This window comes from Apteryx mantelli, chromosome 10, assembly GCF_036417845.1.
Source record: "Apteryx mantelli isolate bAptMan1 chromosome 10, bAptMan1.hap1, whole genome shotgun sequence".
Classification (NCBI taxonomy): Eukaryota; Metazoa; Chordata; class Aves; order Apterygiformes; family Apterygidae; genus Apteryx; species Apteryx mantelli.
This window is the reverse complement of record NC_089987.1, coordinates 2,028,689-2,045,249: the sequence shown is the minus strand read 5'-3', so window position 1 is coordinate 2,045,249 and position 16,561 is coordinate 2,028,689. Positions and strand designations below refer to the sequence as shown.

Below are 16,561 nucleotides of genomic sequence, written 5' to 3'. Positions count from 1 at the left end.
GAACACGTGCTCCCGAGCCGCACGTGAGCTGCTGACCCGATAATGAAAGAAAGCACCAAGCAAACAGAGGCTTTAAACCCTGTAAATAAAAGGTAAATGCGGCTGATTACTCATTACGGAAAGGTTAATTGCAGAGCAGGCGCCGAAGGTGCCCTCTGTGCCGGCGAGGCATCCTGCGCGGCTCGGCCGGGCCCCCCGGCCACCCCCAGCCCTCCCCGCCGGCCACGTGGGCTCCGAGCGGGCATTCGGCACCCGCCTTCGGACAACAAGCGCATCCTCCAGCTGGGGTGCCCGGGCGTGCGGGCGCTGCCGCCCTCGCAGAGCACCTGCCCGGGGCCCAGGCTCTGTTTGACATCAGGGATGAGTCACCAGCACCGCGGCGCACGCACACGGAGCGGAGCGGGGCGGCCGCGCGGCCACCTGGCCCCCGCCGCCTTACCTTGGCCGGTCCTGCCGTGCGCGGGCGACGAGGGGCGGCTGCGCGGCTTGGAGGGTCCCCCGGGCATCCCGGGCGAGCAGGCGCCGGGACCCTCGCCGCGTCCAGCTGCCGGGGTGAGCGGCGGGCACGGGCGGGATGCTGCCGGCACCGCGCAGGCGGAGGAGCGGCGGGGAGCCGCGCGGAGCGGGGAGATGCCGAGCGCCGCCTGGGGTGTGCTGCCCGCTCGGTGCCTGCCCCGCCGTCCCGGCCCGCCCGGCGGGGGCCGTTCATGTGACCGCCGGGGCCACGGTGGCAGGAGAGCCGCATCCCATGGCGAGGGGAAGGTGAACAGCTGCCGGGTGGTGATAATGCGGCGGGCGGGGGGAGGCCGGGCAGCTGCGCCCGTGTCCTTCCCCAACAGGAACCATCTGCGACCAAGCCCAGCTCTGCCTGCCCTATCAGCCATTCCGGTCTGACTTTCCAACAACTTCCCCTTCGCGCTGGCTTCACTTCCTCACCGCGAGGGGCCAGCGCGCTGCAGCACGGCATGGGCAGCGCCGGGCAGCATGGTCCTGCATGGCCAGCACGGCGCGGCGCGGCACGGCACGGCACGGCGCGGCTGTCCCGGTGCAGCACGGCGCGAGCAGCCCGGCATGGCATGGGCAGCACGGCGCAGCACAGCTCGGCGCAGCATGGATGGCGCAGCATGGATGGCGCATGTGCAACCAGGACGGTGCAACGGCGCGGGCTCATCCCTGCTACTGCAGACCCACAGCCCCGCTGGCCTCTGGGGATGGCCACGGGGACGGGGACATTCCCAGCCGCTGGTCCCAAATTGCAGCTGCAGCATGAGCACCATGCAGAGCAATGCACGAGCCGGAGGGGCTTCCTGCCCCGTGCAGCGACGCATCTGCCCCGGCCTGCTCTCTGCATGGCACGACCCCCCCTCGGTGTGGTGCTGAGCCCCCCTCTGCTGTCATCAGCCCGTGCCCCCCCCGGCCAGCTGGGGACTGGGGTCTCTCTCCCACAGCCGCTTGGGCAGAGCAGCCCGAGGCAAGAGAAACAACTTGTTAGAAAACCGAAAGGCTGCTCCGGGTTGCAGGTGGGAGGGAGGAAACGCGTCCTAAAAATACAGCAGCGCCTGCACGGTCCCCGAAGGTGGCTCGGCAGATGGCACGTCTCGGGCAGCCACCTGGGCTCCCGCAGATGGCACCCGGGGCTCCCCGCTCCGTGCCCCCGCCCAGGGCTCCCAGGGAGCTGTGCCCGGGAAGGGGCAGCAGGATGCGGGCGCGGGAGGGTGCTCGGTGGCTTCCCGGACGCCGTGGGGCCATGGCTGGGGACAGAACGGGGCAAAGCGGGGGGAGACGGGAAGGTTCGGGGTCGGAGCTGCCGCCGGGGCCCCTCGGCTGAGTGCCGCGCTGCTGGGCGAAGCGGGGCGCCCCGGAGGGAGGCGCGGGCGGCTCCGCGTGCTGCGGGGGCATGGGGGGAAGCCCCGGCACGGGGCCACGGTGCCGGCAAAAGGACCACACGGCTATGAGCCACGGACCCAAACCAGCTGGGACGGCGTGCAGCCCGCGTGCCCGGGGTGCAGGCTCCGGGGGGGGGGGGACAGGACGCTGTGGCTGCCCCCATGCAAACCCCTGCCCCGCCGCGGCAAGCACCCCCATCCCACGTGCCGGGGGGTCCCAGCTCCGTCCTCCCCTGCCGGCGATGCCCGTGGCCGGCTGCCGAGGGACGAGGGCTCGCCGCAAGGGGCTCGCGGCCGCGCCGGCCGGGGCACGGGCAGAGGTTTCTGCGGCAGCGGGGCCGCGCTGCCGGGCGAGCGCTGCCGGCCCACGAGGCTGCAGGTTTCCGTCCGCTGTCGTGTGCTCTCGCCTCTTCCCCTTTTATTCCTCGCTGGGCTGCCGGTGGGCGCAGTGCCTCCGGCTGGGGGTTTTGCTGGGATGCCCTGCGACGAGGGCACAGACTCGCCTCTGGCTAGATATCGGAAGCGTGCAGGGGATTAAACAGCAGCGCTGGATCCTGGGGAGCGTCCCGGAGCGCTGAGTCAAAGTCGGAGGGTTTCAGGGCTGGCGAGGAAAATCCCGGCCAGCTGCGGCCCCGTGTCCCCCCGTCACCTGCGCCGGGAGGGTTTTCTCGGGCGGGCGAAGGCGCTTGCAGCTGCCCCGCCAGCTGCGCCGGGCCGGGCCGGGCGCCGGCGGCGGGGGCTCCCGGGGAATGCCCCGGCGCGGGGGAGCCCCCGGGGTGGCCCGGGCGCGCGCGAGCCCCCGGGCGCCGGCCCCGGGGACCCCGCCGCCACGCACAGCCGCTTTCCCTCTGAGTCAGAGCCGCGCACTTGCTGCCGGGCAGAAACTTCCCGCCCGCCCCGGCGAGGAGAAGCGGCGCCGGCTCCCGCCGCCCCGACACTCAGAGCAAGAGCGCGACGGGAAGCCAGAAACCCCCGCGAGACAGCTGCGGCCCCGGGCGCCCGCGGGAATGCCCCCGGCGCGGCGCGGCGCGGCACGGCACGGCACAGCGCGGTGCGGCGGCCCCGGCACGCTGCTGCCCGTGCCCACGCGCCCCATCTCCCCTTCCTCTTTCTGTTTTGCACAGAGCCGGGGAGGAAAAACGCGGCTGCCCCGGAGTCATCTAAAGAGAGGGGGAAACCTGAGGCCGCGGCGTTAAACCCACCAGGTCAAATGAAGCCGTATCAATAATCCATGAGCGAAATAATGGTATCAGCCGGCTAAATAATGGATGAGAAGCTGAGCCGGAAAGGGATGAGCGTCTCCGGCGCGGAGCGTCACCGGCCCGCGGGCTGGCTCTGCACCCAAGCGAGGCGAGGGGTGCTGGCCCCGCGCGCCCACATCGGGGCCGGGGCGGCTGCGCGCGCCGGGAGGCCACGGGCTCTCGGGGGACCAGACGGGTCCCAGCCAGGCTGCAGGGACGACGGTGCATCCGGGGGAGCCGCGGGATGGCATCGCCTGTCCTCGCCCGCTGGCCCTTGCGGCTCAGCCACCGGCGCTGTCTCCGTGCCCTGGAGCTGCGGCGCATGGACGGGGCTTTTATGCGCAAGGGGCGCTTGGCCGAGGGTCCCCGGCTCTGCGGGGCTCCCGGGAAGAGCCGAACGTCCCCAGCACCCAAATCTGCCTCTTCTGCCCCCAAATGTGTGGTGGGGGAGAGGCTGCGCCTGGGGCGACCCGGGGGCACGACAGCCCCGGGCAGGTCCGGCCCCTCGGTGGCTCGGCAGATGGGGGAGATGGGAGTGCCGGGCGCTTCCCGCAGGAGGGGAGAGGGAAGGCGACCGGTGAGCAGGGGAAGGAGCCGGCAACGAAAAGGAGAGATGTGGGCTGAGCTGGGGAGAAGGGAGCCGCGGAGAGCTCAAATGAAACACAAAGACGAATTCTTCAAGAAAAAAAAAAAGAAAAAAAATCAGAGGGATGTGGAGAGGGAGATAAGAGGAAAGACGGAGCGGCGAAAGGCAAGGAGTGGTGAGGAGCGCGGGAGCGGGCGGCAGGAGCACGGGCGGCGCCGGCAGCCGGCAGCCGTTGCGCGCGGCCCCTATCGCCGCTCTCCATCGCGGTAGCCTAACCTCAAGTAGTTTTTCACCGAGATTGGAGCGATCAGGTAGGGCTGCCCTCGCAGGCAGCTGCGGCGCCGTGAATAAGCACCTGCTTATCTCTGCCCAACGGCTGTGCGCCGCTGCAGATTGCGCCGAGGCCGCGGCGCTGCCTGCCGGCTGCGATTTCCATATCAGCGCCCTGCAGCCGCCGGCACCAAATAAACACAACAGCCGCGCGGACAAAAGGTTAATTATCAATTTTCAGAAAGGGAGAGAGGGGGGGAGCAGGGGAGGTAGGCGAAGAACCGCCGCCGCCAGCCGCCGGGACCCGCTGCCTCCCCGAGCTGGGGCGCTTGGCCCCGCTCCCCCCGCCGGCCCCGCTGCCGGCTCCAGGTGTGCCGGGGCTGTGCCAGGGGGATGGAGCCGGGAGCCCGGCCGGGAGCCCACGCATGGCTGCGTGCACGGGACAGGGCGCTCGCGCAGCGGGAGATGCTGGGGGAAACGGGCCCGCTGCAGCCCCCGGCGCGTGGCTCGGCTCATGCAGTGCAAGCCTGGGCAGGGGTAGGCAGAGCGGAGGGCTGGATGGAGTAAGGCTCATCCTCCTCTTCCTCCCGCTGCCCGGCTCCTGGCGCGATGCCCTGGGGCCGCATCCCCTGCAGCGGGGCAGACCCAGCGCCCGCGGGCAGCACGCGGGTGCCAACTGGGCATCGCGGGGCTCGCCGGCAGCCGGGACCGAGCGAGCTGCCCTCCGCCCGGCTCTGCCTTCGGACCCCCGCTAGCGCCCCGCGGGAACGCGGTCCGGGAGCAGCGGCGGGGGGAGGCGCGCGGAGCCGCGCTCTGCCGAGCCCCGCGACCGCGGAGGGCCTGCCTCTCGGCTGCCAAAACACGCTATAAATACCGGGCTAAGAATAACCAGGAATCCGGGCGGCGTGTGAACGTCGCGGCCGCCCCGGCCCCGCGCCGGCGCCCGCGTGCCGCCGTGGCTCCGCGGCGGCCCCCAAATCTAACCGAGTGCCCCCGTACGTCCGCGCGGGGCCCATCTGGCGTCCAACTGCTGAACGCAGATGCGCGCGGGATTTGAGAGCCGGCTGGCAGCCGCTCAGACCTGTCGCAAGCTGCACCTGCTGCAGGAGGTTTTCCCTGCTGGATTTAATCCCCCCGCGTCCCCCCCGGCAGCCTCCGGCGACGCGTGGGCAGCAGGGACCTGCCGCCTGCCTGCCCACCTGCCCCGCGCCGTCCCGCTGGGCAGATGGAGACTTGCAAACACGGAGGCCCGAGTTAAAGGCGGGCGAGCGAGGAGGCTGGTGCCGGCGCCGCGGGAGCCCCGAGCTCGGCCCCGGCGGGGAAGGGCCTCGCAGCCGCCCTCCGCACGGACGGCTTTCACCATCGCTGGGGTGTTTTTAGCAGGATGCAGAGGCAGCGCGGCGGGATAACTCAAATTTGGGGCTGTGGCACCAGGAGCGGGTGTTACAGGCTTGGCCTGTCTTCCCGCGGCGGGACAGCCGAAGCCACCCCACCAAAGGTGACACGTCCCCCACGTCCCACGCCGAGTGATGCCCCGAGGGCTGCCTGGCACCCGCGACATGCCTGGCCCCGGCCGGCGAACGCCACCGCTGCAGAGACCCGAGCCCTTCGTTGCAGGCAACACGCCCGGCGATGCTCCCGGGTGGGAGAACCTCCGGCCTTGGAAAGTCGCCAGCGCGCTGCCCCAGCCCGGCCTCCGCAAATTAACGTGCCGTTATTATTTTTTAACAAGGCTCTCCCAGATCAGCTGTTGACCCCAGTAATGATCGCTCAGCCTGCGGAGGGAATAAAGAGCAAATCCCCCTTTAAACGGAGCCGGCGCGGAGGGATTAGGCGCAGGGGGCGGCCTCCCCCCGGGCACGGGCTGGCTGCGCAGATATGCGGAGAGGGAGCCTCGTCTGGCCGTCTGGCCCGGCTGAAGTGGCCCCGTGCGATAGGGAGCGATTAGGATTAGACACGTCCAGGATGAGAGTTTTTTCACCAGATCGAGATGATAATGGGACCCGGGGGGAGGATTACGGTCCCCGTCTCTCCAGGAGAGCTGCCATCTGCGTCTCCCTCTCCTGATGTCCCTCTCCCCCTGACACGCCGAGCCGTCTGCTGTCCCGTGCGCGAGCATGGCGCCAGCATCCCTGCACGTCCCCGGGGTGCTCAGGCATCTCTGCATCCCTGCACATCCCCAGGGTGCCTGGGCATCCCTGTGGCACCCAACATCCCTGCACGTCCCCGGGGTGCCCAGGCACCTCTGCATCCCTGCACGTCCCAGGGTGCCCGGGCATCCCCATGGCACCCAGCATCCCTGCACGTCCCTGGGATGCCTGGGCATCCCTGTGGCACCCAGCACCCCTGCATGCTCCAGAGCTGGGGGGGGGGCCATGGCCTCCCGGAGGCACTGGGGGAAGCTCCCTGCTTTTCTGTTCCAGCCATGGAAATACTTTGCGTACTTCAAACAGCGCCGGGGGCGCCGGCGGGAGGCCCAGGAGAGCGGAGCCCCACAGCCTGGGGCCGCAGAGGGCTGGCACGCGGGAAAGCCGGGCCGGAACCGGGAGGAAGACAGGGCTAAACCCCGGCATTGAAAGGAGAAATGAGCTCTATGGAATTCAAGGGCCGATCTGCACAGTCGCTGTTTTCCCTTCCAAAATTAACTTGACTCCTTCGTTTCTGCTCAGAGGCATAAAGGGAACATTGCTCTGCGCAGGCGGCTGGAGGGGATGGCTGGGGCCGTGCCGGGGCTGCGGGCTCCCACGGCCGTGCCAGTGCCGGCGGCACGGTGCCGGGCACGGGCTGTGCATGCCAAGACCCCGGCTCTAGAAATAGGTGCCACCTTGCAAAGGAAGCAGCTGGGAGTGAGGAGCCCCGCGGAGCCTCCTGCACAGCTGCCCCCGGGAAGCTGCTCCGGGGACGGGAAAGGCCCCCGCGGCAGCGCGCCGGGAGGTTCGCCAGCCCCTCGCCGTTCCCATCCCTCGAGCGAGGCGAGCGGTGCCGCGCTGGCCGCCGGCACGGGAGAGAGCGGTGAGAAACGGGCCGTTCCCATCGCTCTGCGCCGCCGTCCCCCTCCGGCAGCATATTTCCCTGCTTAAGTCAGATCCACGCAGCGAAACACCCGGCTCTTGCCAAAGGAGCAGTTGCACAAACATTTCCTATTTGGGATGTGCGAGTCTGCTGCGCGGCTCGGCTGCTCCGTCGCTCACGCTGCCTTCCCCGGCGGCACCGTGCCGAGCCCCTTCCTGGCTTCCCGCCTCCGGCCGCAGGCCCTCCTCCGCCGGCGGCCGTGCACACACGGCACGGCACGGCACGGGCACACGCATGTGCGTGCCCAGCCGGAGCAGCCCAGCGAAGGCTGGAGCTGCCGCGGTGCAATTACAGCGCGTGGCGTTTTTGGAGTTTGGATACAGCCTTAATTGCAGTTTTGGCTGCTGTTAATTATATTAAAGGCGGAGTGAGCAATGGGCTTTTTATTAGTTAATGAGGATTTTCATTTTCCAGCAGAGGGGCCCTTTGATGTTTTCAGGGCTAATGGCTGTTAAATTCGACTTGTTTGTTTTTCCCTGGGCTGGGGAGAGGCGCATCCTTGGCATTGCCAAGAGATCCTGGCCCCGTGGTCCCCAAGGGATCCCGAGCTGGGCAAGCCCGCGGGGGTCGGTCCAGGGGTCCCAGGGGCTCATCAGTGGTGCCAGCTGCCAGCGCTGCCACGTTTTCCCTTAAAAACAGGCCAAAACCCCCGCGCTGCCGGCGCCCGGTGGCTGCGCAAGGACCGCGGGCTGGGCCGGCCCGGCGGGAGGGCAGGGATGCACGTGGCTCGCTCCGGCCCCCGAATTGCACGCGGCGGGAGGAGGAAGGAGTTTTGCAGCTGCCACTTCAGCCCTGCACCGTTCTCACAGCACAGAGCCGGAGCGGAAGTCCGTCCTGTTCCCGACATGTATTTTTACCGAATATCTTTCAAAAACCGGTGGCTGTACTCGGGGCAGGCTGCAGCCCTCCTCGCGCGATTAGCATTTAATATGATTATTTAGCATTCATTGCCGGCAGAGCTGAGAGCCACTGCTACCCGAGCCGAAATCATTTGCAAGTTTCTTTGCCTCGTTTTTCCCACCGTTACATCGCCAGCGATGCACAAACAGTTTGCCGTGAATATTCAGCGCCCGAGACGGGGAAGGCAACGCCGCGCCGGCTCCTTTCCCGAGTCACGTGGCCGCGGGGCTGCTCCCCAGCTGGATGATTTGTATAACTAATCAACGCAGAGCGTACTTTGAATTTCAAATGCTCACGGGGACCAGCCAGGCAGGAATCGGGGTTCTGGTGAATACGCAGGAAGAAACCGCGTTTGTCCCGAGCCTCCGCTTCAGCCCCATCCCTCACGTGTGAGCGGCGAGTGGCCGCGAGAAAGCGGCCGCCTCGCGGCACGGGCGTTCGTGCGGGTTTTCCCCGTGTGCCCGCAGCCCGTCGGTGCATCCATGGCACAATCCCAGGAAAATTCAGACCCTGCTCCGGCACTTTTTTGGGGGTGCCAGCCGCCCTGGCGCTGCGCCAGTGGGAGGGGACGGGGCACGGCGGGTCCTGGGGATGCAGCGGGACAGGAAAGCAGGTCGGCGGCCGTGGGAGCGCAGCGGAGCAGCCGTGCACGTGGCCCCGGCCGGCCGGAGCGAAGCTGCTGCACCCGGGAAGGGTTTGGGCTCCCCAGTGATGCATCAAGCCCGTCGGCAACGCTCCCGCCGGCCAGGACGCCTGGGCCCTCGGGGTTTGCTGCCGTTGTCCGGGGTCCTTCCCGGGTGCGTGTTGCTCCCTGCATCCCGGGGAGATGCTCGCTGGAGAGGGGATGCGGCGATGGCTCCTGGGCGGCCGCGGTCCCAGCTGAGATTTGGGGGCTGAGCAGGGAGGGACAGCAAGGGGACACGGCATCCCCAGCCCGTCCCTCCCTGCTCAGCCCCCAAATCTCAGCGGTGCCCCGGCGGGCAGCGGGGCAGGCGCGGGGGCAATTCCCCGGCAACTACCCTCGTCCTTCCCCGTCACATCTGCACCGGGGGGGGGGGGGGGGCAGCTTCAGCTATCAATGGTCCCGCCTTGATGGGAATAAAATATGCACTGAAAGACATGAAAATGGAGTAAATAAAAGAGATAAAAACGGAACGATCAAGCCAGCAACTTCTCCTCCTCTGATTAAAAAGGGAGCGCGGGGGGGCGAGGGCCGCGCTGAGCCCTTGAAGAGGCAGCTGCCGCGGCCGCCGCAGCCTGATAAAGGGTCGGAGGCAGCCTGCCTGCGAGAGATAAAGTGAAGTCCCGGCGTTTACCGTCCTCAATCCAAGCCGTACCATCAATATTAATACAGCCTGACAAACTGGCGTTTAAGATAGAATAAATATAGACTGCTTCTGCTATTACCTAGACCTTATTAATCTGCTTGGAGGCATTTAAATGCCGTTAAAAATATGGAGTTTACTCGCCGGCGACTCAATAGCTCCACAATCCATCACCGTTTTGTTTTCCGCTCCCCTCCTGTTCCCGAGTTATTGTCCCCGGGGCCCCGGCGTCCCGCATTCCCCCGGTGGCGGCGGCGGCGGCGGCCAGGAGCAGGGCTGAGCACCGAGGGGGCGGCGGGAGCCGGGAATTAGGGCTCCGGGAGCCGGAGCCGCGCCGCAGAGCCCAGGGCTCAGCCCATTAAAGCTGCCCGAGGGAAAGTCGGGAGAAGTTGATTACGGCCGCCGAGCGGCTCGCCGGGATGGGATCGCCGAGAGCAGCCGGCGCTTTCCTCGCGCGGGGGAAGGACGAGCGAGAGCCGGCGGGCGGCCAGGGCCCGGGGCAGGGAGCGAGCGGGTGCACCGCGCCGTGCGCCCAGTGGCAAAGGAGCCGAGTCCAGGGCTGTTTCCGGAGGAGTGCAAGGATGGGAGAACCCCCCCCCCGGGCCGGTTGTCATCCTCGGGGGGTGGATAAGTGCCCCGTCCCAGGGTGGGCTGGCAGGATGAGCAGCAGGGTTGCGGGAGGGCTCGGAGCTGGCTCCCGAAGCATCGGCTCCGCCGGCCGCCTGCTCTGGAGCCGGGAAACCCCCCGTGCAGACGCACCATCGCTCAGAGCTGCTTCGATGCTTTGGAGGCTGAAACGTGCCGGTTTAACCTCTTAAAGGCAGCTCTCGTTCCGAGGCCCTTTGCAAAACCAACCTCAAACGTGAAAAATCTCGGGATTTGGGGTTGGGCATCCCCTGGAACATCGATGTTCTGGTCTTCTCCTGCTCGGGGCCAACGGCAGGTTCCCAAGTGGGGAAGGCACCCTCGTCACCATCCTCCTCCTCCTCCTCTGGCAGGGACACTCAGCACATCGCCGCAGCCAGGACACGCTGCCCAGACAAGGGAAAACGGGCCTGGAGGAACAAACTCCAGGGCTCGGGCATCTCTGGTGATGCCGCTTTCCCAGATCCAGCAGCCAGACTCCCACGGGGGGCCGAGCAGCTGTGCTGCCCCGGAGCCCTCATTAGCCAGGGGGCCTCGTTAGCGAGCCTGGAGCCGGGAAGGGAAGGGAAGGGAAGGGAAGGGAAAGGAAGGGAAGGGAAGGGAAGGGAAAGGAAGGGAAGGGAAGGGAAGGGAAGGGAAGGGAAGGGAAGGGAAGGGAAGGGAAGGGAAGGGAAGGGAAGGGAAGGGAAGGGAAGGGAAGGGAAGGGAAGGGAAGGGAAGCCTCACCCAGCCCTCCCGCCCCACCACCGCCGAGTTTGCTGGTGCCTGCGCTGCACCGCGCTGCTCCGCTCGTGGCTTCGTCTGAAACCGAGGCAGGTTTTGCCCCCGGCGCAGGGGCAGCGTGCAGGGGGGCTGCGGGAGAGGGGCCGGGTTACCCCCAGGCGCAGCGCCTCTGCCACAGCAGGTGAAAGCACCGGCTTTTGGTATATTTAATATATACCCTAATATATATTTAATAGAGCTTGTGCAGCTGTTTCCCTTTCCTGTCTCGTTTGCACTTGCAGTGACTCCACGTTTTGGGGGCTTTGGCACTGGCCTGCAACGGGCTGCTGGGCAGCGAGCTGGCGCGGCACGGCACAGCACGGCATGGCACGGCACGGCACAGCACGGCACTGCATGGGGCTCGTCCCGGCTGCCGGCTCCTCCGGCACCTGCCGCAGGGAAGCCGGGCACCAAGGAGGCGCCGGGTTTCCTTGGTGGCGTTTGCCCCCTGGGCCCTCCCTCCGTGCTGGCTGCGCACCCCAGGCTGCGGGCAGGCACCGTGGGTGCTGTGTATGTGGGGAAGGGTGCACCCTGGTGTGGGGCAGGGGATATGGGTGCACATGGGCGAGGGTGCACCCCGGTGCGGGGCAGGGGATACGGGTGCATATGGGCGAGGGTGCACCCTGGTGCGGGGCAGGGGATATGGGTGCACGTGGGCGAGGGTGCACCCTGGTGCGGGGCAGGGGATATGGGTGCACATGGGCGAGGGTGCACCCTGGTGCAGGGCAGGGGATATGGGTGCACATGGGCGAGGGTGCACCCCGGTGCGGGGCAGGGGATACGGGTGCATATGGGCGAGGGTGCACCCTGGCGCGGGGCAGGGGATATGGGTGCACATGGGCGAGGGTGCACCCTGGTGCGGGGCAGGGGATATGGGTGCACGTGGGTGAGGGTGCACCCTGGTGCGGGGCAGGGGATATGGGTGCACGTGGGCGAGGGTGCACCCTGGTGCGGGGCAGGGGATATGGGTGCACGTGGGTGAGGGTGCACCCTGGTGCGGGGCAGGGGATATGGGTGCACGTGGGCGAGGGTGCACCCTGGCGCGGGGCAGGGGATATGGGTGCACGTGGGCGAGGGTGCACCCTGGTGCGGGGCAGGGGATATGGGTGCACATGGGCGAGGGTGCACCCTGGTGCGGGGCAGGGGATATGGGTGCACATGGGCGAGGGTGCACCCTGGTGCGGGGCAGGGGATATGGGTGCACATGGGCGAGGGTGCACCCTGGTGCGGGGCAGGGGATATGGGTGCACGTGGGCGAGGGTGCACCCTGGTGCGGGGCAGGGGATATGGGTGCACGTGGGCGAGGGTGCACCCCGGTGCGGGGCAGGGGATATGGGTGCACGTGGGCGAGGGTGCACCCTGGTGCGGGGCAGGGGATACGGGTGCACGTGGGCGAGGGTGCACCCTGGTGCGGGGCAGGGGATACGGGTGCACGTGGGCGAGGGTGCACCCTGGTGCGGGGCAGGGGATATGGGTGCACATGGGCGAGGGTGCACCCTGGTGCGGGGCAGGGGATATGGGTGCACGTGGGCGAGGGTGCACCCTGGTGCGGGGCAGGGGATATGGGTGCATGTGGGCGAGGGTGCACCCCGGTGCGGGGCAGGGGATATGGGTGCACGTGGGCGAGGGTGCACCCTGGTGCGGGGCAGGGGATACGGGTGCCGCGCGCGTGGCGAGGGCGCACCGCGGCGCGGGCCCGTGCGGGGCGGCGGGCGCAGATGGAGCGAGCCGGCGCGGGTGGCGGCCGGAGCGCGCGGGTGAGCGGGCGCCGCCTGAGCGCGCTCATTAGGAGCGTATTATTCATCAGCAGCTTCTGTCGCCTGCCATCTGTTCCCGGCTGCGAAGTCAGGCGGGCGGCATCGGCGTAACAGGGCTGACGCGGCCCCACTCCTGCTGTCGCACCTGGGCTGCCGGGAGAGCCGGGCACCCGCGCCACGGCTCCCCACGCCACGGCTCCCCGCGCCGGCCAGCCCGGGCCCGCTGCCTGCGTGTCACCCCATGCCACCATCCCCATGCGGGGCCGGTGCTTCGGGGCACCAAGTGGGTGCTTCGGGGTCCCCTGCCGTGGCCGCAGCAGGGGGTGTCCTGCAGGGAGATAGTCTTGGTGCAGCTGACTGATTCCCCGCTGCAACGTGTTTTCCTGGGAAAACACCACCGTGCAGAAACCATCCCCTCCGTCGGAACCCATCACTGTCACGGCGCTGTTGTTAGGAGGAGGGGAAAGTCCCAAAGCAGGGTGTGGAGCATGGGAACGTTCGGGTTTTGTGTCCCAAAGGTGTTGGGCTCCGAGCTCCTCCTTGACACGGAGCCGTCCTGCGAGGAGTGAACTGCTGTGATTGAACGAAAGCGGCGCCTGTTTCAACCCTGGCGAGTGCTGGAGGTCGCTTCTGTCCAGGTCAGGAACATCCGTATCTCCGGGGTGTCGGACCCCAGCTCCTGGCGGGATGAAGGAAAGGGTATTTGAGGGCTGTGCTTCGCCCCGTGCCTGCCGCTCCCGATGGGTGGCACGCGGGGTCCCGTGCCCGGTGGCCCACGGGGAGCAGCAGGGGAATCATCCAGCCTCTTCGCGGCGTGTCGCAGTGCCGCCATCCCTGCCGGCACGTGGGGAAGGAGCCGGCGACGCCTGGGGCTGGCGAGCTGGCGGAGGAAGAGCAGCGCCAGCCGTTTCGGACACCCCGGTGTCCCCGCTGCCGCCGGGCTCTCTTGGGGCTCTGCGCGGCCCTTCGGCTGGATCCTGCTGCCTGTGGTCTGCCTTTGCCCCTCAGCATCCCCGGCTGCTCCTCTCCCACCCGGCAGAGCAGGAACCCACAGACCGAACCGGGGCAGCCCCGGCTGGGGCTTGTCCAGCGCTGGGGATGCCGCAGGGTCTGGCTCTCGCTCACGCCCCAGGGTTAATCCCCCGCCGCGGCTCCAGGCTTTGTCTCTGCTCCTCGCCCCGCTCGGGGCTGATGTCGGAGCTGTCAGAGCTGCCAGCGCTGCCGGCCACGTCCGTTTGCAAAGCGGTAATTAATCGCACGAGCGCGGGGCTGCGGAGGCAGGGTTGCTCAGCTCGCCCCGGTCCCCGCCGCGCGGGAAACACGCTTCCCGGCCACGCTGTGCCGCGCCGGCAGGGCTGCTACGGCGGCAGCAGCGGTAGCGGTGCGCGCAGCGGAGCTCCCCGAGGGTGAGGGGCCCTTGCAGAGCTGGCTCCGGTGCGGAGCCCTCGCTCCAGCGCGGCAGCAGCTCCCACCTGCCTCGCAGCACGCTCTTCCCCCCCCTCTTCTCAGGAAAACATTTGATGAACTAATGCGAATGCGGCCTCCCCGCAGGCTCCGCAGCGAGCTGCCTACGCTGGGGGCGAAGTCCCCGCGCAGGGGACGGAAATCATCCGGCGGCGCTGGGGAGCACGGCTGCTCTGCCGCCCCCCGCAGCCCCGTCCTCCCCGTCCCCTCCCTGCTGCCTGCTCCGTTTTTGGCACCTGGCTGCGTCCTGCAGCTCACGCGGGAGGATCTGAGCACTCACCAGGCCAGGAACTGGCTGCCGTAAATTGGTAATTGCCGGGTTTTAATTACTTGGCAGTCAAAGGACCTTTTGCATCTGCCAGTGAGGCCACGAAACATCTCCCTGGGAGTGCGAGCAGACGTGCGGCGGGAGCTGGGAGGGGGCAGCCGTGGCCCCCAGGTCCACCCGGCCCCGTGGGCGCGGGGGGATGCTGGGCTGGTTCCCCCTCCCGGAAAGGCCGGTGGACGATGCACTGGGGGCTGTGCATGGGGACCGCAGCAGCCCCGGGCCTCGTGTGTGTCTCCTGTGCTCATTGCCTGTTGCAGGCACGAATGGAGGGGCAAAGGGCGATATCTGGAGGTGGTGCCCAGGGCCCCGCACAGCGTCCCTGGGGCAGAGCTGGTACCCAGGGCCCCACACAGCATCCTTGGGGCAGAGCTCGTGCCCAGGGCTCCACACAGCATCCCTGGGGCAGAGCCGGTACCCAGGGCCCCGCACAGCATCCCTGGGGCAGAGCCGGTGCCCAGGGCCCCGCACAGCATCCCTGGGGCAGAGCCGGTACCCAGGGCCCCGCACAGCATCCTTGGGGCAGAGCCGGTGCCCAGGGCCCCACACAGCATCCCTGGGGCAGAGCCGGTACCCAGGGCCCCGCACAGCATCCCTGGGGCAGAGCCGGTACCCAGGGCCCCGCACAGCATCCTTGGGGCAGAGCCGGTACCCAGGGCCCCGCACAGCATCCCTGGGGCAGAGCCGGTGCCCAGGGCCCCGCACAGCATCCCTGGGGCAGAGCCGGTACCCAGGGCCCCGCACAGCATCCTTGGGGCAGAGCCGGTACCCAGGGCCCCGCACAGCATCCCTGGGGCAGAGCCGGTGCCCAGGGCCCCGCACAGCATCCCTGGGGCAGAGCCGGTACCCAGGGCCTCGTACAGCATCCCTGGGGCAGAGCCGGTGCCCAGGGCCCCGCACAGCATCCCTGGGGCAGAGCCGGTGCCCAGGGCCCCGCACAGCATCCCTGGGGCAGAGCCGGTGCCCAGGGCCCCGCACAGCATCCTTGGGGCAGAGCCGGTGCCCAGGGCCTCGTACAGCATCCCTGGGGCAGAGCCGGTACCCAGGGCCTCGTACAGCATCCCTGGGGCAGAGCCGGTGCCCAGGGCCCCGCACAGCATCCCTGGGGCAGAGCCGGTGCCCAGGGCCCCGCACAGCATCCCTGGGGCAGAGCCGGTGCCCAGGGCCCCGCACAGCATCCCTGGGGCAGAGCCGGTGCCCAGGGCCTCGTACAGCATCCCTGGGGCAGAGCCGGTGCCCAGGGCCCCGCACAGCATCCCTGGGGCAGAGCCGGTGCCCAGGGCCCCGCACAGCATCCCTGGGGCAGTGCCAGTACCCAGGGCCCCGCACAGCATCCCTGGGGCAGAGCCGGTGCCCAGGGCCCCACACAGCATCCTTGGGGCAGAGCTGGTCCCCAGGGCCCCGCACAGTGCAAGGGAGATTCGGGGCAGGCCCAGGGCTTGCAGGGGCTGTGTACCCTGGCAGGGAGCTGGGCCAGCCTGGCAAGGGCTGGGCTTAGCACAGAAGCATGGGCAGAGCTGCCGGAGGGGCTGTGCAGCACCCCCTCACTCTGGGGTTAATGCAAACCTGCAACGAGCATCTCCCCAACCTGCGTGCCGGGACTGTGGCCGGTGCCCTGCTCCATCCTGCACCACGGAACAGGCACCTGGGATGCTCCCGCCGCGGCCGTGCCGTGGGGGCAGAGGGCCGGCAGCGCAGGCAGCGAGGTGTTGGGGCAGGAGAGCTGAGCGCACCCCAGGGCTGGCTACCCCCAGAGCAGCCTTCTCCCTCCTTCCTGCCTGTTCTCCCAGAAACAGCAACAGCCTCAAGTAAACAGGCAAATCCTCCGCTGCAGCCTGGTGCCAGCGGCTCCCCGTGCCCCGGCCAGCCTGTGGGTCAGGGCCCCCCCGCAGACCCCAGTCACCCTCCTTCCCTGCGAGCACGCAGCGCCGCTCGCCTGCCCCCCGCCGCCAGCGCCGCCTCTCCCTCCCTCGGAAAGGAGCGGGAGCCAGGCCCTTCTCCCGGCGATAATTACTGAAAAGTTCAGTGCTGAGAGAGACGGGGGGGGGGGTGGGGGGGGGGAGGGATGTATTAAAATGCATGTGCACAGCTTGGGCCTTGCAGCAGATGTTGGCATAATTAGAGAGGAAAAAATTATGAAATTAATTTGTGGCTCAATGTAAATTTTGGCGTTGGGGGGAAGCGCGGCTCCGCTCGCCCCCCGCCCGCCCCCCGCGCCCGCGCGCACGCCGGCGCGCGCCAGCTGCTGCCGAGCCGCCCGAGAGCCCGGCCCCAAAAGCAGCCGGGGGGGCCGTAGCGCAGCACCTAACGGGAGCGCGGCCCGGTGCT

At 68.5% G+C, this 16,561-nt stretch overlaps 1 protein-coding gene across 1 annotated transcript in view; it reads right to left on the bottom strand.

Moving 5' to 3' along the window:
- CBFA2T3 (CBFA2/RUNX1 partner transcriptional co-repressor 3) overlaps positions 1–626 on the bottom strand; it is a 35,557-nt gene extending 34,931 nt beyond the window's left edge. Inside the window, exon 1 of the mRNA XM_067302359.1 lies at positions 440–626. Coding sequence (XP_067158460.1) covers positions 440–506 — 67 coding nt within the window. The 5' untranslated portion in view covers positions 507–626. The remainder of the gene's footprint in view (positions 1–439) is intronic.
- Between the last annotated feature and the right edge of the window lie 15,935 nt (positions 627–16,561).